This window comes from Coffea eugenioides, chromosome 6 (genome assembly GCF_003713205.1).
Source record: "Coffea eugenioides isolate CCC68of chromosome 6, Ceug_1.0, whole genome shotgun sequence".
Classification (NCBI taxonomy): domain Eukaryota; kingdom Viridiplantae; phylum Streptophyta; class Magnoliopsida; order Gentianales; family Rubiaceae; genus Coffea; species Coffea eugenioides.
This window is the reverse complement of record NC_040040.1, coordinates 12,725,892-12,747,919: the sequence shown is the minus strand read 5'-3', so window position 1 is coordinate 12,747,919 and position 22,028 is coordinate 12,725,892. Positions and strand designations below refer to the sequence as shown.

General features: G+C 35.9%; 3 protein-coding genes across 6 annotated transcripts in view; 2 read left to right on the top strand and 1 right to left on the bottom strand.

Annotated features, from left to right (window-relative positions):
• Positions 1-4,592: 4,592 nt before the first annotated feature.
• Positions 4,593-22,028, top strand: part of LOC113775417 (VIN3-like protein 2) — a 22,152-nt gene continuing 4,716 nt past the window's right edge. Inside the window, exons 1-5 of one of the 4 annotated variants that reach the window (XM_027320279.1) lie at positions 4,593-4,768; positions 4,888-5,018; positions 6,503-7,181; positions 7,598-7,899; positions 8,046-9,399. In XM_027320279.1, the coding sequence (XP_027176080.1) occupies positions 4,997-5,018; positions 6,503-7,181; positions 7,598-7,899; positions 8,046-9,235 (2,193 nt within the window). In that variant the 5' untranslated portion in view covers positions 4,593-4,768; positions 4,888-4,996 and the 3' untranslated portion in view covers positions 9,236-9,399. Of the gene's footprint in view, positions 5,019-6,502; positions 7,182-7,597; positions 7,900-8,045; positions 9,400-22,028 lie in introns of those variants that run through there. The other 3 variants (XM_027320281.1, XM_027320280.1, XM_027320278.1) reach the window with 3 other exon arrangements.
• LOC113773579 (probable 3-hydroxyisobutyryl-CoA hydrolase 3) lies at positions 15,555-17,008 on the bottom strand. The gene is made up of 5 exons (XM_027318214.1): positions 16,890-17,008; positions 16,507-16,567; positions 16,298-16,396; positions 15,891-15,932; positions 15,555-15,695 (listed from the first exon to the last, which is right to left on the bottom strand). Exons 1-5 carry the CDS (start codon positions 17,006-17,008, stop codon positions 15,555-15,557), a joined length of 462 nt encoding a protein of 153 aa, XP_027174015.1.
• Positions 18,916-22,028, top strand: part of LOC113773578 — a 9,818-nt gene continuing 6,705 nt past the window's right edge. Inside the window, exons 1-11 of the mRNA XM_027318212.1 lie at positions 18,916-19,090; positions 19,286-19,408; positions 19,527-19,720; positions 19,906-19,981; positions 20,529-20,615; positions 20,713-20,793; positions 20,984-21,016; positions 21,170-21,223; positions 21,307-21,348; positions 21,776-21,854; positions 21,937-22,021. Coding sequence (XP_027174013.1) covers positions 18,968-19,090; positions 19,286-19,408; positions 19,527-19,720; positions 19,906-19,981; positions 20,529-20,615; positions 20,713-20,793; positions 20,984-21,016; positions 21,170-21,223; positions 21,307-21,348; positions 21,776-21,854; positions 21,937-22,021 — 977 coding nt within the window. The 5' untranslated portion in view covers positions 18,916-18,967. The remainder of the gene's footprint in view (positions 19,091-19,285; positions 19,409-19,526; positions 19,721-19,905; positions 19,982-20,528; positions 20,616-20,712; positions 20,794-20,983; positions 21,017-21,169; positions 21,224-21,306; positions 21,349-21,775; positions 21,855-21,936; positions 22,022-22,028) is intronic.

The window sequence follows — 22,028 nt, the reverse complement described above, 5'->3', positions numbered from 1 at the left end:
CCTTTACGGAATACTCCCACCAATCCCATAAAGCTAAAGAGCAGATTGACCAATTATAGTAACTTGTTCACGAGATCACATATTATATGCTAATGCGTGAAAGACTGAATCCACAGAAAGCTAACGTGACTAACCTCCCAATAATGAATTCTAACATCCACCCAAGGCTTTGGGTTTCGTACGTACAGATCATTGCTCTGAAATATTGGCCGCAACAGTTGTTAATTAATTCATGCGAGGCAACCACTTCTAGAATGAAGACTGGGTCTCGAGCAAAAAGGGACAAAGACGATTTGGTTGCAGAAAAAAAGAGGATCACCCACCAAACATTTGAGACTGCTGGATTGATTTTTTACGAGGACCGTACCTTCGGCTTTGGTGTAGGTGAAAGTTTGAAATTGATCCACCGAACCTTTGAACTTCTTCAACGTCCACCGTCGAAACAAGAGGAGCAAAGACCCAACTTTTTAATTATTAATAATTAGCAGCAATTTAAGAAACCAACAAAACTTTAAGGTTCTATTTCTATAAGACAAATCAAACTCAAAAAATCTCACGTACGACAGCATTGTATACTCTTATCACAAAAGGACCACATATATTTCACCGGAAAATATCACCAGATCTTTAGCTATGAAAAGGCCTAATAGTATTGGCATTTTCGACGAGGCTACAGCCAAATGCTGGGGACCATATCCCTCCCCTGTCCAGAAATTAAGACGTGCCCCGGTCCCTGATATCAAAAAACTCCACTAGAACAAAAGCTGGAACAGTTTGCTGGAGTTCTTGCAAGGGTTTTTTGATTAATAGATCTGGTGGAGAAAAAACCATAGAAACAAAAAGGTCAGTTGCAAAAGAGAAGGCATCTATTGACTATTGAGAGAGAGTCCTTGGGGTGACAAGCACCAGTCACTCAGTCCATCCAAGAGGAGAAGAAAATATTTGTTTTATGCATTGGCCTTTGATTTTAACAATTTTTTGAACTTAAGCCAATAAATTGAGGATACGATTTTCAGAACATAGAGAATTGAGGGCAAAAAAAATTTTTTTTTTTTAATCTCTAGGGCCGCATTCATGGCGAATTGTGTTCTGACCCTCTTTTCCATGGTATCTGAGCACTGGTACGTAGCTATTATTTTATTACTGCTGTCCACTTCACTCGTCCTCTAACACGTCACCATTATGGAGTCATTTTATCATTTGTTTCAGGTATATTATTATTAGCATTGTGTGTGCTGATTGTAACTTCAAAGTAGAATCTGAATAAAATGAGAATTTATTAAAGTTGATAAGTCTGATGGACACTTTTGAAGAAGGAAAAATAAATATTACCATCCACGGAAAGTAAGTAGACAGAATAAATACGAAGGAACTAGTTCAAATCAGCTTGATTCTTGGTTAATCTCGTCAAATTTTAATTGAATCTTGACTTCTCGATTAATCTCGTAAGCCCCTGCCGGGTTAGGGTCGTTTTGAGTCAAACTGGTCAAATCCTTCTTAACACTCCATATATGTATGTGCCTATGGCGTGTATCCAAAGAGCGCGTCACTTTTAATTTATCATATGAATCCACTCACTAATAATTATTAGCGTAACTTTACATTTATAAGTTTTTCCGATTTAACTCTATACTTTTAAAATATTAATACCCGAACTATAAATATAAGTTTAGACCAGGAAAGACATATTAGACCAAGAATTGCCAAAAAAAAAAAAAAAAAAAACGAGGAGCATTAAAAGATGCTTGTATTTATTCCCTTGATTAATATGCGTCTTGAAGAAAAGCCCTGATTGTGTGAATCTTGACTATAAATTGTGGGGAGAATGTTAATCACCGCAAACTGTAGTTGGATTCTAACTGATAGTATCTTGGCACAATTCTTTCATGCTGCGCCAACATGGAGATACGATTTGTTGGAGGACTTTCAGTGAAAAGTGAGCAGGGAAGAATAATACAGAGAAGAGAAGGAACTTGTTCCTTGCCCAGATGCCAAGGGAAGCCAGAATTATAACCAATCATAACAGTGTGCAATATTTTATGTCCAATTAGATAACGCCTTCAAACGTCAACCATTTGGCATTGGCATGTGCAGCACTCTACTACTTATGTGCAATTTACTGCACAGCGTTTATTAAACTCTCTTGCCCCCACAGCACTTTTTGGCTTTTGGCAGTTGAATTATTATGGGTCATTTCTTGCGCTACCGATTGTAACATCCAACCTCTTCAACCCGAAAGTCTGTCTTGCATATAGAGCCATCATTTAATAGAAATATTATACTGTAGTAGCTTGAATTGGATTCTTTCCTTGATTTCTTGAACTTAGGTTCGTTTTATCTCAACTCCCAAGGTAAAGTTTTTTTTTTTTTTTTTTGGGTTAGCATAATTTGATCAATATTTTGACATGACCTACTTGTGAGTGTGTCTAGATAGAGTATTATTTGAAATAATATTTAAATTAATTATTGTAACGCTTAATTATTATAATATTTTTTATTATGTGATGTATGTGGAATAAAAATATAGTGAAAAATATAAAATAATAGTTAAAAAGCGTATTTTTGATATAAACAAAATAATATTTTAAAAAATTTTAGTATTCAAACGCACCATCTATTTCCACAAGTAAGCTTTTGATGGATAGCAAGTTGAAAGGGGTCATGAGTAGAAGATTTTGAATTCAAGATCTCCTATAACCAAATTGGACACTTCTATAATTGTCGCATATTATACAACCTCACCCAACATTAATTCTATGCTCTCACGTAGCCGATTTTGCAAGTGACGTGGAAAATGGATATAAATGTAGTATCTAGGACAATCTATAAAGCATGCTGAGGTTCCTATGGAAAGTGCATGCAAAATAATTTGAATCGTTTAAATAGTTAGTGAGTCACTATAGATTCTTGATCAATCTTGAACCAACTATAAGGACTTTAAACTAGTAGTTAAAATGGGGCCGGGAATTTTGTTTCCGGGGGAAGCTGGGGAGGTTAAAAAAAATAGTTCAAAAATGGATACAGGTATATATTTAGAGTAAATCTTGTATATACTGATGGTGTATACACTATCACTGTTGGATGTACGATACATATGTAAAATTTGGGTTTTAAATTCAAATTCGAATTATGTGTCATGCATCTAACGATGAAAGTGTATACACTGTTAGTGTATAGAAGATTAATTTATATATTTATCTTATGAATGCAAACTAATTATTCCTCAAGAGATCTTAACCTTGGACAAAGTTAAAGAGAAACATGTCCATATCTAACTCAATACACTTATAGAAACTATTACAATACATGTTTCTACGAGTGTGGAGGTCAGGTTTTGATTCAAAAAGCAGAGTGATGTAGATGTTTTTTCAATGGGTTGGGTACTACCATACTATCTAATTTAACAAAGTATAATAAAACAGACAAAATATTAATATTCTTTGAGAAAAAAAAAGATAGGCAGAGAAATCCAGAAAAGGGATAAAGCAACTAAACAAATAATGTGCCTGTTTCTGTTGAGTCGTGTGCAGTTTTGGGTAGGATATTAAAGTGATGGGATGGGAAAAAGTGTAATTACATGCAAGCAAAGCAAAACAAAGAGAGAGCAGCTGAGGGAGCAGGCGGCCGCTTTTGCCACTCCTTTCTCGTTGTTTCTTTTGTCACAACGATGATATTTCTAGTGTGTTCCCACAGTTCATTATTTGCTGATAATATTTTACTTGTATTATAAATATATATTTTTAATAATATTTTTATTTTATATGTATCACATTATAAAATGTTTTTTGATGTCATATGCTGCTACTAACATACCACTAATAGCTAGGTATCAAACATCGGCATTTTTGGTTAAGAAAAAGCCAGTATAAAAATGTTTCTTAGCTTTAATTTCGAGGTTTGCGTCAAGTAACAAGAAACCTAAGAAATTAGCGATTTAATAGCATAGTGGAAAATTGCAAAGTGACACACTTTGTGACATTTTAATTATCTTATTGTATTTTAATTACATGTAAATTACTTATTTATTTATTATCTTTCTTTATGCAAGATATATCTGCATCTACTTTATGAACACCTTTCATATATCATAAACGCTCGTGCCATGTTTTAAACTTGGCTGCAAAATTTGTTAATATATGTGCCTAATTACAATGTAGGTATTTAATATGTTTGATTCTTAAAATTATAATATTCTACTGTTTGGTTAGGTAATTTGTAAAAATAATTTTCAAATATTATTTAACTTGTATCATAAACATAATAATTTTCAATCATCATTTTATGTCACATAATTCACGTTACAATAAAAAATTCTACAATGTTACTTCAAATAATTTTTTCCTCAAATAATCTCCTATCCAAATGCTACCATTACAACTCAAACATAAGATCATGAACTTTAAATTTATTTACTTATTTATTTTTCCCTAGGAAATGAATTCTTTAGCGGGCACAAATATTATGACTTTCGTGCTTGATCCATGCAATCGGATGTAGCAGATCAATTTACGATGTTTCCCAACAGTTACCAGAGAAAAGCTTTATTTATTTTCTCTCTCTCAACCGTTTCTGCCCTCCCTCCCTCCCTCATCTCCTTAAAAGGGTCCTGGAATCTCTTTCTCTCTCTCTCCTCCCCTGACTCTCTCTGAGATGATGAGATGTGCTTCGGGTGCTGAAAAGCCCACGTTGAGGACCCATCTCTTCTTCATGGATTCCATTCTATTCTATTTCTAGTGTGCCACAATTTCAGGGCAGCTCCCGTCCCTTGGTATTTGCACTCTATCACTCCTTCATGTTCTCTCTCTCTCATATAAAAGTAGTCTCATCTTTCTTCTCTTTTGTTTTCTAAATATGGGTTTCTCTACAACTCTGTTTCTGGAAAAGAAGAAGGTTTTCTTGTTTGTCTATTGAGGATTTATATACTACAGCTCCTCAAAAGAAGCTGGTATTTTGATGGTAATGCTGTAAAAAGACTGGATTTTTATCCTGCAGCAGTATGGACAGTTCTTATTTAGAGGGTAATTTTCTTTCTCCTTTTTTTTGGTACAATTTGATGATGAATTAAGTTTCTTCAATGTTAGCTTTCTGGGTTTTCTTTCTCTTTTTTATTTTTCTTGTCTCTAATGTGCAAAAGTTCATTTTTTGAGGCCTAAAATCCAATCTTGATCTGTTTTCAAGCCATGTACCACAATTCTTTTAAGATTGCTAAGTTCTTACCATATGAGTTTTGATTAGATCTCCTGTGGTAAGGAAATTTTGTAGTTTGTGTTGTTTTTGTGTGTGTTGTGGTGTCAATGGTACTTACTAATTTGTCTATTTATCTGGTTAGTAGTGTACTATTATGATAGTAGTGGTGGTTACCCACTCTCTTATTGATTTTAGCATTATAACTATAATAAAAATCTCAAAGGATATCAATCAGATTCCAGCAATGTCTTTTTCTCTGCCTACAATGCTCCTTCCTCTTTATTGAGTGAAAAGGGTTCCCTCTGAGAGTGGAGACGTATGCACAAAATAAAGTTTTATGGTACTAATGTGTCACCGTAGCATAATTGAATAATCAGATTGCTGTCACCCGGGAAGAGCAGCAGTGCCAAGTGCAATGCAAAGTCAAACATGAAATTTGGTGCGCTAGCATGTTTATCTAAATTCAATTGCAAAAATGATTCGCGTGACCTACTTGTAAAATTAGTCAACTGGATTGTTATTTATTCTGCTGACTATCTTCTTTTAGTATTGATTTTATTTTTGTTGGTTGGGAGGAGAGGGTTGCGCTATGCTGGCTTTAACTGTATACAGGCCGCCAGACATTTGCGTCAACCTTCCTCACAATCTTTTTGGTAGTTTTTCAAGTTGTGTGATCATCTTATAATTGAATTCTGGCTCAGAAATTTTTTTCCCTCATTTTTAGACACAGAAGAGGGTCCTAGTATTTCAGGTTTATGGTAATGGAAAGTATAAGCTGACCTGTATGCAAAAATATGGTTTCTTTGGGTGGATGATAGCAGAGACATTATATGCAGTTTGGTGCCACATCTTTTTTTTTTTTTTTTTTTTCATTGATAAGCAATTGCCCCTTCTAATGTGTTTATTATTTATTTATTTACTTGCTTTTACTTTTCCGGAGAGTGCCACCTTGTTGAGTAGTAGAACTAGCATGGAGCATTGGTATATCGAAATGAAAGAAAATTATTTTTAGGGTTCCTGGTGTTAGGAATTTATGGATTCAGACGTTACGGATTTACTGTGCAGTGCTTTCCCCTTTTTATTTTTGGTTTCAAGAAACAGTTGAATAAGTAAAAGAAGAAAGGAAAGGGCTTTACTAAACTAAATTGCCTCCTACCCTATAAGCTGCCTGATTGGCCCCACTGAAGGATCTTTTCGCTATTCTTCCCAGCTTTCTTTGTCTTTCTTAATTTCTCTTAGATTATGAGTAAATATTCAGTTAATTTCTCAATCCATTAGAAGGTCATAATCTTTAGAAATCTTTTTGTGGCTCCAGGATTGATGCTTGATCCGTCAAAGTGCAGTAAGTTGAGCATGGATGAGAAAAGGGAACTCGTCTATGCTCTGTCAAAATGGTCACATGGTGCACCGGAAATGCTCCAGTCCTGGAGCCGTCAAGAGATATTGGAAGTCCTTTGTGCGGAAATGGGAAAGGAAAGGAAATATACAGGCTTGACGAAACTGAAAATAATAGAGCAGCTTTTGAAAATTGTTTCTGAAAAGAAATCTCAAGAACATGCTGCTGCTATTGATCTTGAAGCTGGAGCTTCATCAGAAGTTCCACAAAAGACTGCCAAAAGGCAGAGGAAAACTGATAATCCCGTTCGCCTGCCTGTTACTGTAAATACAATCTCCACGAATAGTGTCATTGAGGATTTGGAAAATCCTGTATATTGTAAAAATTCAGCTTGTAGAGCCAGACTATTTCATGATGCTGCATTTTGCAAGAGGTGCTCATGCTGCATTTGCCGTAAGTATGATGACAACAAAGATCCTAGCTTGTGGTTGATTTGCAGCTCAGAACCCCCATTTCAAGGTGTATCATGTGGCATGTCATGTCACCTTGATTGTGCCCTAAGACATGAAAGATCTGGCATTCTAAAGGATAAGCTGGATAACAGGCTAGATGGGAGTTTTTATTGTGTAGCTTGTGGAAAAGTGAATGATATCCTTGGGTAAATATCCACTCTTCCTGTTTCGTATTGTCACTGTCATTTTCCACCTCAGAACTCATAAGTGCATATTTCTAATTTTGAGATGTGTCAGATATTACACAATGTCTATAATAATTGTTGTGCTGCCTTTTATTTTGTTGTTAATGTGTGCAAATTTAAACGGACTATTTTGGATACTGTTACTATTAGCTTTATCAGAGAATGAGTATAGTACATCTCCCTGAGAAAATTCTTTCTTTAAAACACTGAGGACAGGGCTGTTTACTGTTTAAATGTGATAGTGTCTGAGGGTTGAATGTGGACAAAGCTGAGTGTTGATCGAAAGAGCCCATTGTGAAGTACCTATTATTCTATGTATGTATTTTTAGTTCAAGGTTTTTGATGATCGCATGGATCTTGGCTTTGGGTTTGTGCAGATCCTGGCGAAAACAACTATTAATAGCAAGGGATACCAGAAGGGTTGACATACTGTGTTATCGGGTTTCCTTGTGCCGAAAGATTCTTGCTGGTACCAAACATTACCAGAAGTTGTATGACATTGTGGATGAAGCAGTGAAGAAGCTTGAAGCAGATGTGGGGCCTTTAACTGGTTTACCAGTGAAGATGGCTAGGGGGATTGTCAACCGGCTATCTTCTGGCCCAGAGGTTCAGAGACTCTGTGCTTTTGCCATTGAGTCACTTGACACCATGCTTTCAGAAAGAGTACCTGATATGTCAGGTAGAGTTGAGCAATGTTATTTTCCTATCAAGCAGCAAGATAACCAGTTAACTTCATTCCTTTTGTCTTATTTGCTCCTTGTAGTACTAGAATCTTTGCAGAAACTATTGCTATAAAACTGCTGCATGATGTTTTGCCTTGGTTAGATTGCAAGGTGATGAGTGCTAAATTGGTGACGTTGGAAGATGTCTGCACCTCATCTGTCACTGTGACTCTGAAGTTTGAAGATTCATCTCTTGGAAATTTAGTTGGTTATACCTTATGGCATCGCAAATATGATGATTTGGACTATCCGACAGAACCTACTTGTACATTGTTTGCTCCAAACTCGAAATTTTATCTCTCTGGTCTATCTCCAGATACAGATTATCATCTCAAGGTTGTGTCCCTTGATAGTAATAGGGAGCTGGGGATGTGTGAAGTTAGTTTCCGAACAGCCACTACTGAAACTGAAGCTACTAATCCCAACTCTAAAGATATGGAAGTTGGAAGGAGTGAAAGTCCAGCGACCAACTGTAGTAGCCTGTCTAATCCCTCATCGGTGGAAGATGAAACTAATAATGTCATTCCATGCAGCAATGAGGATGAGACTAGAGGGGATAACTATCATGACCATCACAATACCCTTGAAAAAATGGTCTCTACAAAGGTGTATAATGGCTATACAGATACTATTGAAAGAGGACTTACTGGTGAGACGATATCCTTGTTGGATGAGGAACATAGCATGGGAAAAATTTGTTCTGCACCAAATAGTGATGCTGTGAATCTTGAGAGCAAGCCCTCACCAGATGGCCAGATGATGGAGGACACCAGCACCGAAAATGGATCAAATACTCCTAGGCAGACTGGGCTGGACTGTGTTCCACTGGCTGGTGCCTCGGAAGCTCTCCTTCCAATAACACCCTGCAAACTTGATAAGATGAAGGATGGGCTCCAAAGGAGCTGCAGACCCAAGCTCATAATTAAGGACCTTGATATTGGTTCAGGGAAGGAGGAGGAACCACAAGCTGGCAGCTCTTCGAAGAAGAGAAGGCTAGAAAGGCTAGATGACGAATCTGCTGCAGTAGACAAGGATTTTGAGTATTATGTAAAGGTCATCAGATGGTTGGAGTGTGATGGGCATATCGAGACTGGATTCAGGAAGAAGTTCCTGACTTGGTACAGCTTGAGAGCTACCCCGCAGGAGGTGAGGATTGTCAAGGTGTTTGTTGACACGTTTATTGAAGACCCCGAATCCCTCGCAGGACAGCTTGTTGACACCTTCTCTGATGTCATTTCGAACAAAAGATCAACCACTGTACCCGCAGGTTTCTGCTTGAAGCTTTGGCATTGAAGGTTGCCAACAGATTGTGCTTCCACATTTTATGGCTCTAACTCAAAAGTTGGAGAAGGTTATCTAGGTTAATTCTTTGGACGTTATGAAATGTTATGTTTCTCCATTTGACTCGATTATTCAAATTTTAATGATTAGGATATTCAAGATTGACCTATTGGCAATTTAGCATACCATACCTACTGTTACAAGTCAAACTAGTATATAAATTATTTTGTTTTCGCGGGACGCCCTGTATTATCCTTCATGGCAAATTGTATTCAGGCAGCTGTACCTAGTAGCCTAACAAATGCTGGATTTTATCTTTGATAGAGCAAACAAGGATCATACATAGCCAGAATTGTATCATCAAGCATGAAGAACCAGAACATTTCTGAGTTCAATAACAGCCTATAAGCTTAAATAGCAGAGAAGCCTGTAGTAGTTAGGAAGCTGCAGAGGTACCATTTCATCATCAGTAACGTCAGAAAAGTACGTTTCCACCATTCCATTTTTAACTTTAATTCTTAGGAAAAGCAGATTACGAGAAGGAATTGCAATTTGCACCAATTACTTCTAGAGTGGTTGGCTATGAGGAGAGGTTTAAAGTTCTTCTTGGGTGTAGGTCAAAGGATAAAATCTCTTGACTTGCATTCTTTTTCAAAATTTTCTGGAAAAATTTATCAGTAGGTGCAAAGGCTCCCGTCTGGTTCGGTGGCAGTTCAGTCCCTTTCAGGTTTTCCATTGACCCTTTTGGGTCCATCCCTTCTCCTTAGTGCAGAGTTGGAGTAGGTATAGAATAAAAATTATCGTATCGGCAAAAAAAAAAAAAAGGAGAGAAGGAATTGCAATTTGAAATGATACCAAGCTTTATTCTATTTTATTTTTCCTTCTGCACTTAGAAACGGATCCAAGCTGCCTTTTTCACCAGCTGGAGCTGCAACTGAAGTATCTTTCAGCTTGGAATGTCACTAATTTCATTTAAAACACCTTGAATTGAAAGAGTTGGACTTGAGATGGAGTGATTTAGATTTTCTTCCTGAGAGTACCCTCGCCATAAATTATAATGATTCTATTATTGCTCAACTTATTGGAAAAATTTTTTTTGCCATCTTTGTGCCTATCTAGTGTAACATCCCCTTCAAATTTCTCCATGACCAGTTGTATGTTTTTCTAATGGGACGTTTGGATGTAAATCTAATGGAGCATTTCAGGATTAGACTTCAATATATCTTTATTCACTTGAGATCCACAGCTCCATCCCCTTCCCCAAGAAAAAAAAAACATCAATGCAATTGTTCTTGGACAATAGAATATATATATATATATATATTATCTTTCTTTCACTGATAACGTATATATTAACAAGTCTAAATGCATTGAATTTAAATTCTAAATTTTACACATTGCATGCATTTAGACCTACTAACTTATACACTGTTGTGAGTGTAAGAAAAATTAAGTAAAAGTATTGTATGAAGTTACTACCAGGGGAAGGATTGACCCCTCACTACTTACAGCATTCATGGGACACGGCCAGGCAACCAGACTCTGGGAGTGTGAGCAATTAACTCTGCAACACAAGATTGCCTATTAAGTTGGTTGTTTTTGCTCACCCCTCCATCAAAATTTGGTCTGAGCATGATATGGAAGTAAAAGGGCTCCAGCGCCATTGATCCGTATTGCGGCAATATTACATTTTTCCACTGCTAACTTCGGCCATCATGTTTCTACTGAACAAGTTGTATGGCACCGTGGAGAGAGGTTTGTCAAGTTCCTCTTAAAAGATGAATTAATTTTGTGAAACACTGTAAACTTATCCTATCATGTTAAAAAGCATAAAGCATTCAATTGAAATTCATGTTCTTAACCCTGCAAATCTTTAAAAAAAAAAAAGGAAAATGTATTTAATAGATGTTAAATTTCAAATAGCATTCACACACAAAGCTCATCTTAGACAACATTCAAGTACAAAGCACCTGAATTATTGATAATACATAAATGTATGAGTAAGTATTTAATTACACAGACCAAAAGTAGATAGTATTAGTCCATCTCATACATGGGACAAGATTGGAGCCTGCAATCTCTAAATTTCATGCCATGATTAGAGCCTCGACATTGCAGATCTTCCAGGCAGTCGCAAAGGCTCCCAATGATCATCATCATCAACTTCGCAGAAATACTTTTCCACCATTTCCTTGCAGTGATGATCCACTTCTCTTTGTCATTAGCAGCTAACTTCTCCTGCCACGAGGAAATTTCATTTTCGCAAGTACATTAATTAATTTGGACTATGGTTGCATGTGGTTTTTTGTCTGATATATGGTTCTAGCTTGTTATGAACTTACGAGCGATCCCAAAATGAAGGGGTTGGGGGGAGGGGAAGAGGAACTTACCAACTATGACAGTATTTCTTCAAGAGTATCCTTGGAGAAGCAGTCATTGATGGCATCAAATCTAGTCAGAAATTGATTTCGTTTCGTTAAAAATTAATGTGAATTGGTATGCAAGAAAACATTTTTGCATTAGCATTGCATACAGAGAATCAAAGATTTATTAGATATTTCAAATGAAAACATAAGATTAGCATTGCATCTAAAAAATCATGCAATTGTAAGGTATAGTGCCCTATTACGACTTTCCTATCGCAAAAAATAAAAAGAAACGTAGATCTTACGTACGTAAAGGAATAGCATTAAATTTATTAAATTAGTTTGCTAAAAAAAATAGCAAATTAATTACCTCTTGCATAAACTGCCTTTCTTAAGGCGTACTTCTTGAACAAATTTATGAATGGTCTCAGAAATTGATGCCACATTGAGCGATCCAGACGCTACCAACAAATCAAGAGCATTCTCCATTGAAGCGAGATCTTGAAGGAAATATTATTATTTCCGATGTAGTTTTAGGATGGCTCTATCTAGCAGGTGTTCATTGGACACTCGCTAAGATGTGTATTTCAGGTTTTAGATTTTTTTAAAAAAGTAAGATTAATTAGAAAAAGTGTATAAATGTAAAAAAAGGTTAGTAATTGTTAGTGCGTGTATATACGCGATAGATTGGATGAAATTTAAGTATGCTAATAAGTGTTTATTGAGCACATATTGAAAAACCCTTTTTAGGAATATATGCTACAAAGGCAGTAGTATAGTCGTAACTAAACACATGCACGTATTGCTTCGACTGTTATATATATATATATATATATATATATGTTGATAAATGAAAAACCAACAAATTATTGGAGGGGGAAAAAAATAAAAAGAAAAACAGAGACTCTTATCTTATGTTACGAACTGCTACAATATAAACTTCAGCCAGAAACTTTTGAAGGTCATCTTCATTCAAAAATTCATCATGCGCGAAAAGAGATTATTCACAGTTAGCCTCTGGAATTATATGATACGTGCGCATTTGTGAAGGCGATGCTGTAGAGCCGCTTGATGTAAACAACTTTTGGATTACGGGCTGTTAAAACAATTGTATTTTAAGCATCTTTCATGATCTCAGAGAATTTTTATTTGGTTTGTTCTGCAGGAAGGAGGTTAAAAATTGTTGTTTTTCAACTTGGTTATTTGTCCAGAAAGAAACAACTATCTTGGCAAACTTAGGTTCTTTGACCATCAGTTACAGTTAACAAGATTCAGCTGTAATAAAATTTTGGTGTTCCTTTAATTCTGCCATCTAGAAGCAGAGTTCTGTGCGCCATTTGCTAAATTTGCTTAAAGGGGATGAGAAGGGAACAATTCATTGCTTAGTTGAGGTCCGTCCACCCGATGGGGTGGTCACACATAAACCGTCAATTTTTATAAAAACAAAAGAAAAAAAGGCTTTTTTTTTTCCTCCAAATTTTCAATCAGTGACAGGCACAAGATTTTGGTTTGGGGGCGAACGATCAAACAATAAGTAAATAAAATTATCAAAACAAATGATGCATGCTAACTTAAAATCAAAGTCTTTTAAAGCCAAAGTTTGATAGACGATAACTAATAATTAAATGATCTAGAGAGAGAGAGAGAGAGAGAGGGTAAAGCAAAACAAGAAAATTAACTCACAACCAAATTCATATAAACATTAACTAAATTCAATAAATAGACATTAATCCTATACATATTAAGCCTAAAAAAATCCCTATACATATGAACACAAAAATTCTAGTGTACAAATTTAGGATAAGAAAAATTGACAAATTAATAATCATAAAAAAATTCGAAAAATCACAGATTAAAATAAGGGTATGTGTCTCAATAATTAATGATCCTAAATCAAAATATGAAGGAATTGTAAAGGGCAAAAAAAAAAAAAAGTTAAACTTGCCTTAAAAAAATTGAGTTTTGGAAAGTGTTGATGTTTGAGCTGAGGTTGAACAAACTTAGGAATGATCTATATCATTTGGATGTTAGCTTTTGGCTAATACATTGAGTCAAATCACATATAAATATAATCCTAAACCTGATTAAATTTCCTTTTATTTGTCAATTATTTGTTTTCTTGGTTTAACAAATGTAAGGATCCGCTAAATACGTTAAAATTATATAAGGAAACTAGTGTGGCTTATTATAAAACATGTTTTCAAAGAGAAATTAAAAAAGGAGATAACCATGCTAACTAATAAAAAAACTTGTCAAGAACACAAAATGATAGAGTTTAAATTTAAATCCAATACTCCATATGCAGTTTTTGGAAAATTTTGGGGGGCGAAAAACTTGCTAAGGAGACAAAATTATAGTTTTAGTAGTTTAAATCTGATACTCATACGTAGCATTTGGAAAATTTTCGGCGGGCGGGGCCCGTGTCATTGACAACTCAAAGTCGACGATTTAACGTGACTTGACCACAAACCTAACGTTGTAGTTGTCAATGACAATTGACAACTTGGGAAGCCCAATTTCCATCCGTTCTTATGCTTGGTGCACATTCATCGGCTACTCTTTGAATACAAATATACTACTATCAACAAATGGCAGCCATGACATGGGGAGGAGGGCAAGTAACAATTGCTTGAAGCAAAGTTTATGGCTAAGATTTGTTCGGAAAAAAAATATAAGTTCTAAATTATATATTGTATATTTTTTTTATATTACGTATGAAATTTACAAAATTTTATATTATAGTTACATGTTATTGAAAGTCACTTGCATCTTTTATATTTTACATAAAATCGGCTTGAATGATTTTCCTGACAAACTTGCCCTATGTCCATGATATGGGATTATCATCCTTCAACCATCAAATAATGTGCAGCACGGCGGCACCTTACGATTAGCCAGTTGTATTTTACCTTGAGGTCCATGATTTCAGTGCAACACATCAGAAACATGGCCTTCTCAACTAGCTCACTGTTCTTAAGTTCCAACTTCCAAGACACTGAGTGTGTTTGGATAGTCAAATAATGGTCAAAAATTATTTGCTTATATCACAAAAATACTTTTCAACACATCTTTTTATCTTTTTAATTATTTTTTTATCTCACATACATCACATCACAAAAAGTGCTACAATAATTATTTCAAATAATCTCCTATCCAACTTAGATTCAGCAATCGTCCTTCCTTCGCGGATATATTCATCTAATTAATCTACGACTTAAGAAATTTCACGTACACTAGTAGGAGTATGTTAATTAATTTTGGATTAATGATTGTATGTTATTTTTTGCCTGACTAGGGATATAAGGTTCAAGAAAAAACTATAATGCTCGGTGGTTGTGAACTTACAACGATGACAATAATAATATTTCTTCGACAGTATTCTTGAAGAAGCATTCATTGGTGGCATCCAATCTAGTAAAAAATTAACTTGATCGATTAGCAACAATTTAATTATTAGAGATGCATTAGATTATTTAAATAAAAATACACAATAAGCAATGGCATATAAAAATCATGAGAGGACTACGGTATAATGTCCATTACGACCTTTCCCTCCCCAAAAAAAAAAAGGAAAAGAACGTATCTTTTTCTATCTGATCAATTTAAGGCATAGAGAAAGGGCCGCTATATCTTGGTCTACAAATATGAAGATAAATTATAGGTAACGTAAGGATCAACAACGCATTACACAATTGTCTAAACTTTCTTTTTTTCCAAACAATTTCTCTATTATTTGCATCACCGACCATGTTTTTCTCCTGTAGAATCTTAAAAAAGTCTCCGATGAAAGGAGGCGCATCAACATCTTAATTACACGTAACCAACAAGTAGATAATAATAATATTAATCTATGTCGCAGGGCAACATCCTCAAAACATTAATACCCTTGCCCGCTTTATTGTAGTAATTATTCCGCTTTTACAAGCAAAAACTTGGACTTGCATTCTGTAAATGTATGCCGCACTTCAGAGTCTAGACGGTGCAAAGTATGCCGGAGCAGGTCTTGGAGGTAGATGTAAAGGCTCCCAATCATCATCGTTATCAACCTCGCAGAAATATTTTCCCACCATTTCATCGCTGACTAGGTCTAGTTTAGAAGGCATCCACTGTTCAATGAAGAAACACAAAAATGAAATCTAAGTAATGAAGAAAAAAAAAAAGAGAAATTAATCAATTGTTTGAACCCGACAAAGCTACATCAATGATAAGAAGAGACTTAGAGAATGGTCGAATTCCTTACTTCAGACAATAATTAGGAAATACTTAAGATGAATATGCACGCATAATATATATGGCTGTACCTGGGGTTGTCTGCCTTTCTCAACTAGGAGAGCTCTTCCACCCTGCGTGTTAAACATAAGAAGATCGATGTGTCATATTAATTAGTCCTAAAAATAAATTAATGATCTAATTAATTAACCACCCGGCCTGTGCCGACCTCGTAGAAATCGTTGTTGACTGTTCTTCGCAAAATATGACAGGAAGCCCTGAATTCACGAACAAGACACTCTTTTAGGTTCAGCATACGTCCTTCTCGGATCTATTCATCAATTCCAAAAGCTCAAGTAAGTTGCATATATTAGAAGCTAACATCTACTTCTTTCACTGTATACGAATACGTACATTATAGAAGAATGTAGTGGGCTCTTGTAATTAACGATAATTGTATCATTCGACATGAAAACATGAGCTAGTTATGAGATTTTACCAGCCTTAGGAAAATTTTGAGACTTGTTGGAGAAACTGATGTCATGGATTTAATTGCATGGACGATCCATTTTTCTTCATTTTTAGCAGCTAATTCCTCCTACCAAAAAGAAATTCCACGTGCAACAGTATGTTAAGTAATTTGACTAAAGATTTTGGGCCGATATACAAAAATGAAAATGCGATCTTATCTTCTTATAATGGACTCACCAACGATGACAACATTTCTTCGGCAGTATCCTTGGAGAAGCATTCATTGATGGCATCCAACCTAAGCAGAAATTAGCTCAATTGATTTCGAAAGAAAAATGTAGATGGACTTGCAAGAATACAAAATTTAATATTGTCAAGTATAGAAATGCACTAGATTAATTATTCAAGTGAAATTCACAAGTCATAATTAATAAAGCATATAAAAACCATGAGAAAGGTATGGTAAAATGTCCTTAATTAAAGTCAGTAATTTCTCGTTGATAGATAAATATTAAATAGTACTTCCACTACAATTTTTCTACCAAAGACGAAAAGATATTACCAAAGTAAAGAGCATATATTTTCTTAAGTTAGTGTGCTCAAAAGGAGCAATATGTTACCTCTTGTATACACTGTCTTTCTTAAGATGTGGTCCGTGAACAAATTTATGGATAGTCTTGGAAATGGATGACAAATCCACCGACCCAGATGCTGCCAACGAATCAAGAGCATTCTCCATTGAAGCAAGATCCTGAAGGAAATTTTAATCCCGATGCAATTTTAGTTTAGAATATACGCAGCAAAGCTAGCAAGATTGATATGATTTACTTGATTGTGTCTATATGATAGCTTATTTTTGTTATTACTTGGAGGTGGAGAAAAAAAAAAACCTTACATTAACTGGTGGGAATTATGAAGGTAACTTTTGATGGTCATTATCCCTTAGAAACTCAGAAACATTTTGGATTTTCTTAATGCTATTGATGCAAGCATTGAATCTTCTGTCTTGAGCTTAAAAGAAGGAGCAATTACAGCTGAAAAAATTGATATGTGCACTTTGAAAAAAATGAGTTACGCTAGCCGCATTTAATCCGCCCATCAATCTACTGCCGTAAACCTAAGTATTTCTCTTTTTCACAGAGAGAAATTCGAGAATACTAGCTGCGCTAAGGTTTTGATTAGTCGATATGATGCAAATGATTGTACGTGTGGAATTTAACAAGAAACCTGAAGCCTAGAAAGAAATGAGATGCGTACAATCTGGAAGAGTCAATTGCAGCCTCTGCATGGCAACCTGAGAGTTCCATATCAAAAGAAAGAATTTATTTATATGCATTTTGCAGCAAATTATATATTTGCTTGGATGCAGCTGATTTTGGAGAAGAAAAGATGGAAGTCAATAGTTGAATTCTTGATCTCCCAACATCACCAAAACTTAAGTGCTTGCCAATGACCACCGGGCAAAGGGCTGGTGGCTTGGAGTCCTCGATTTTCAGTACTTGTGTAGATAGTAATATAGAAGAAAAACTCTTTGCATATAAGAGGAAGGGCTTCCTCTTGAGCCAAGAAAACAAGGACATGAGAAGGATGGGAGGAACAAACGTATTGAGCAGCGTAAACTTTAACTTTGAACCCAAAAGAGACTAATGCGACTGCTCATGTAAAGCAAAAGATTTCGTACATAATAAAGCATACGAACTTATCTTGCCCAAAGAAAGGAACAGAAAAAATGGATTCCCACTCCCAGTCTTTTCTTTTCACATCTCCATTTGCATCCCACTCAAAACAGATTCTTTTATTTCGCCTTTTTTTTTTTCGGCTTGTGGGCTAACCAACCATGCAATTGCATAGTATTCTAGTTTTGTACTGGTTTTCTGCTTTACTTTGGAGTTTGGAGAGCAGGGGTGCCGACGCTTCCTTTCTCCTTTTTTTTTTCCCCTTCTTTTAATTTTCCTTTTGTGATTTTTGGGTCCATACTAGCCATTCCCTTTTAATTGTTGAGGTATGGGCCCATTTTCTTTTTCAACTGAGTTACTTAGTTGACAAGGCTCGTCATATGGTCCAATCCCACATTCGTCAGATCTTCAGGTTTGAGCTTGTTTTGTCTCATAACAGACTAAGGATGGCCCAAACTAATATCATTGAAACCCAAGCTCACTCAAGAGAGTGGGCTAGTAGTCCAACAGTTGTTTCCGTGAGTTTGGGACTTTGGCCCCAATAAAATGATGTTTATTCGTATTCAAATGACACCCAAAAAAAGAAAAAAAAGAGCCATTTCTTTTTCTTTTTTTTTTTTCTTTTTTGGCTAAAGTTCTAATTAAAAGCTGTAAAGTTATGTGGTTTTCACGCATACATATACAAACCAAATGGGAATTACGCTTTTTCCTGATAGTGATCAGATCTCTTTTAGGAGAAGACATTACACATTATAGGCTGCACATAACAGCTAAAAATAGCTATGCCTTGAGAAAATACAAACCAATACTGTCACCAATAGTATTTTCTTAAAGGGACTATAGAATTTACCCCTTCTCAATGCCAACTTTTTTAATTCATTGTATTCCTCTACATAAAAGTTTCAGTACATGAAGTTGAATAATCATTAAAACTTTGATCTCTGGGGGGATTTTTTTTTTTTTTTTTTTGGCTTTCTTGGGGATATATACGTGGGGGGTGTGAAACTGAACTTCGTGAGCTGATGGTGGCAGCCGTATTGGCGTACAGCAGGACAAAAGGATTCTTCTATGCGTACTGTGTTCTGAGAACACTAATTTCCATGGTCACTGAAGGAAGTGTACAGTGCCTTGCTCTTGCCTACGTGGTAACTATTTCTACTTTCTATCTAATCCATTCCCTATTAATTTTTCTTGCCTTCAAATATTTTTGTTCAATTCCATTTGGACTAATGTCTTGCAACTCATAAAGTGATGACACCAGAAAATGCAAACATCAGAGGTGATTAACAGAACCAACTAGTCTAAAAACTTGACAATTTGATGTTTTCTTTTTTGATCAGGCGGATAATGTACCAGAGAGCAAACGAGTTTCGATATTTGGAATCTTGTCGGGGATTGCTTCTTGTGCCTTTGTCTGCGGGAACCTCTCTACTCGTTTCCTTTCCACTTCTGCAGTTTTCCAGGTTCACCCCATATCTCAGCGTTCTTTTTCGATACATTTATTCGATCATGGATTTGGCACAAAGATGGAGTTTCTGCTGATGGGTTCCTCAATCTTTGATTGGCTTTCGCTTGAATTAGGTTGCTGCAGGAGGAACGGTAATATCTTTGGTGTACATGAGAATGTTCCTTCCGGAGTCCATGTCGAGATCTTCTATTGTTTCAGAACAGGCAACGGAGACTGATTCTCTATTGGAAAAGTCTCCCAAAAAGACTTTGAAGCTCTTCAAGACGTTGCCTTCTTTGAAGGATACGATCAGCATGTTAAGGACTAGGTCAGCCTCCAATTTATCTGCAGAAGGATTTTTTATTTTTATTTTTTCAAATCTCCCCCGCAACTTTTTTGCCTGATATTGCTGTATCTGTTTAACTTGCATGTACTTTTTGCAAATGGCTCAGTTAATTTGTGTCAGTTTCACATGGTAGGTATTGAATTTTTTGTTTTTGTACCGTTTTTCAGCAAAACATTTTCACAGGCGGCTGTTATTTCGTTCTTCAGCACTGTTGCAGAAGTTGGTGCTCATTCTTCTCTATTGGTATGTTTCCTCGTACCACATCATGAATTGCAGCTTATATGATACAACTATTCATCCATTACTACAGTTTGAGAAACTGAACCTCATGTTCAACGATACCAGAAAGAGGTGTATCACTGGCTAAACATCATCGTTTGCTAAAGCATAAGACAAGTTTTTCTCCAGATACCAATTTAACCGGCCTTCAGCCATATGTTATCCAACTATCCCTCTCTCGATATTATATTGTCTTCTTATTGTAATTCCTTTTCTCTCTTTTTTTCTTTTCAATTCTTAACTATGATAATCAGAATTTTTCTGGTAAAGGAAGCCCTTGTGGAATTCACCTACACTCACTCAATTTTATAGAAGCAAAAGAAGTCCTCCAATTATTTAGAAAGTATCAAACTGTGTAAAGAAAAAATAAGTTCAGATGGCTCTGATTTGATCCATGGTAGCAGTTTGCCCACATAATTGTCTTACGGCTCCTATACATGCAGAAATCTCGTATTAAAGTTCATGCTTTTTCTGTATTAACTATAATATGGATATGCATCTTGATCTGCAGTACTACTTGAAGGCCCAATTTCACTTTGACAAAGATCAATTTGCTGATTTGATGATTATTAATGGGATTGCGGGGACAGTGTCACAGGTAGCCAGCCGAATCAGCTTTATTTGTTTGTTTTTATTTTCTTTAGACTTGTTATTCATCTGAAGTATGGTCATTTCTATTATTCAAAACTGTGCAGCTAATTTTCATGCCCATATTAGCTGCTGCTGTTGGAGAAGCTAAGCTACTTTCAGTGGGGCTCTTTTTTAGCTGTCTGAATGTACGAAATTTCTAAGTTTGCACTTAATTTCATTTACTGCATGGTCCCCTTGTCTTTGCCATTTCCATCATACTTGGAGCAGAAGATAGGGGTAAAAAAAAAAAAAACTGTTTTTCACACATTTCTGTCACATACCTTGTTGGCGAAAGTATCCAGGGGCTGTATCTGACAAACGTATGCTTGAATGCAGATGTTGCTTTACAGCATTGCGTGGGCATCCTGGGTAATAGATTGATGCTTTCCCTAACAATGCCATTTTATTCGAGTCTTTGTGTCAAACTCTTGACTCCCTGTTGGGCGCCTAACTGATGGCATTTGCTATCTTCTTCCTTATCTTACTTAGTCTCATCTTAGCTAATTGCATGGAGACTTGCAGGTTCCATATGCTGCAGCTGTACTCTCTCTGGTGGCTATTTTTGCCATGCCGTGTGTAAGTCTGTTGCTTCTTTACGTATTGCATTCCTTTCCATTCAATAAGCATGTCATATTCATTGCACTTACCTTATTTTGCAGTTACGGAGCATTGCATCCAAAGAAATTGGGCCCTGTGAACAGGTTACTTCTCAGAAATTTTGGCTGGAGATTTGCTGAATCTTTGCTTGAACACGTTTAATTATTCTTGTCATTATCCATCGTGATGAAACTGAAATTAGAGTGCTGTTGAAGTTCATATCTTTCCATATATAATTTGTTATTTACAGTACTTGCGTGTTGAGTTATATTCAGCATAATGACAAATGAGGATGAGAGGGAAATAGAGAACAGATAAAGAACAAGAAATGAAATCACCAATAACGGTTGAATCGTCAAATTGGTTATGATCACTTAAAAGGATTGCCTCGTGCTTGGCAGCTTCCTTCGGATAGATTGGTTATGTTTCGATATAGCAGCTTCCTGGCAGAACATTTGACTGGAGTTCATTGTCAGTATTGAACTTGATCACGGTTTCCTGATTCACTATTTTTACTCCATTCCATTCCAGGGGAAGGCTCAAGGGTGCCTTACGGGCATATGCTCTTTCGCCCAGGTTGTTTGTCCATTGGCTTTCAGTCCTTTGACAGGTATTTGAAGTTTGTTTCATCTTCTTTGACGTGTTATGATGATGGACCGCAATGTTGACATTATGAATCTTGGACGTTTCAGCTTTGTTTCTTTCGGAAAGTGCGCCATTTCATTTTCCCGGATTCAGCATCTTGTGTGCTGCCTTTGCTGCGGTGAGTGTTTCAATGCAATTA

Coding starts and splice junctions, on each gene's coding strand:
- LOC113773579 (XM_027318214.1), bottom strand. CDS start 17,008: ATGGAGAATGCTCTTGATTCGTTGGCAGCATCTGGGTCGGTGGATTTG. Junction 16,568..16,889: donor AAAGACAGTGTATACAAGAG/GTAACATATTGC, acceptor ATTTCTGCTTAG/GTTGGATGCCATCAATGAAT. Junction 16,397..16,506: donor AAGAAATGTTGTCATCGTTG/GTGAGTCCATTA, acceptor TCTTTTTGGTAG/GAGGAATTAGCTGCTAAAAA.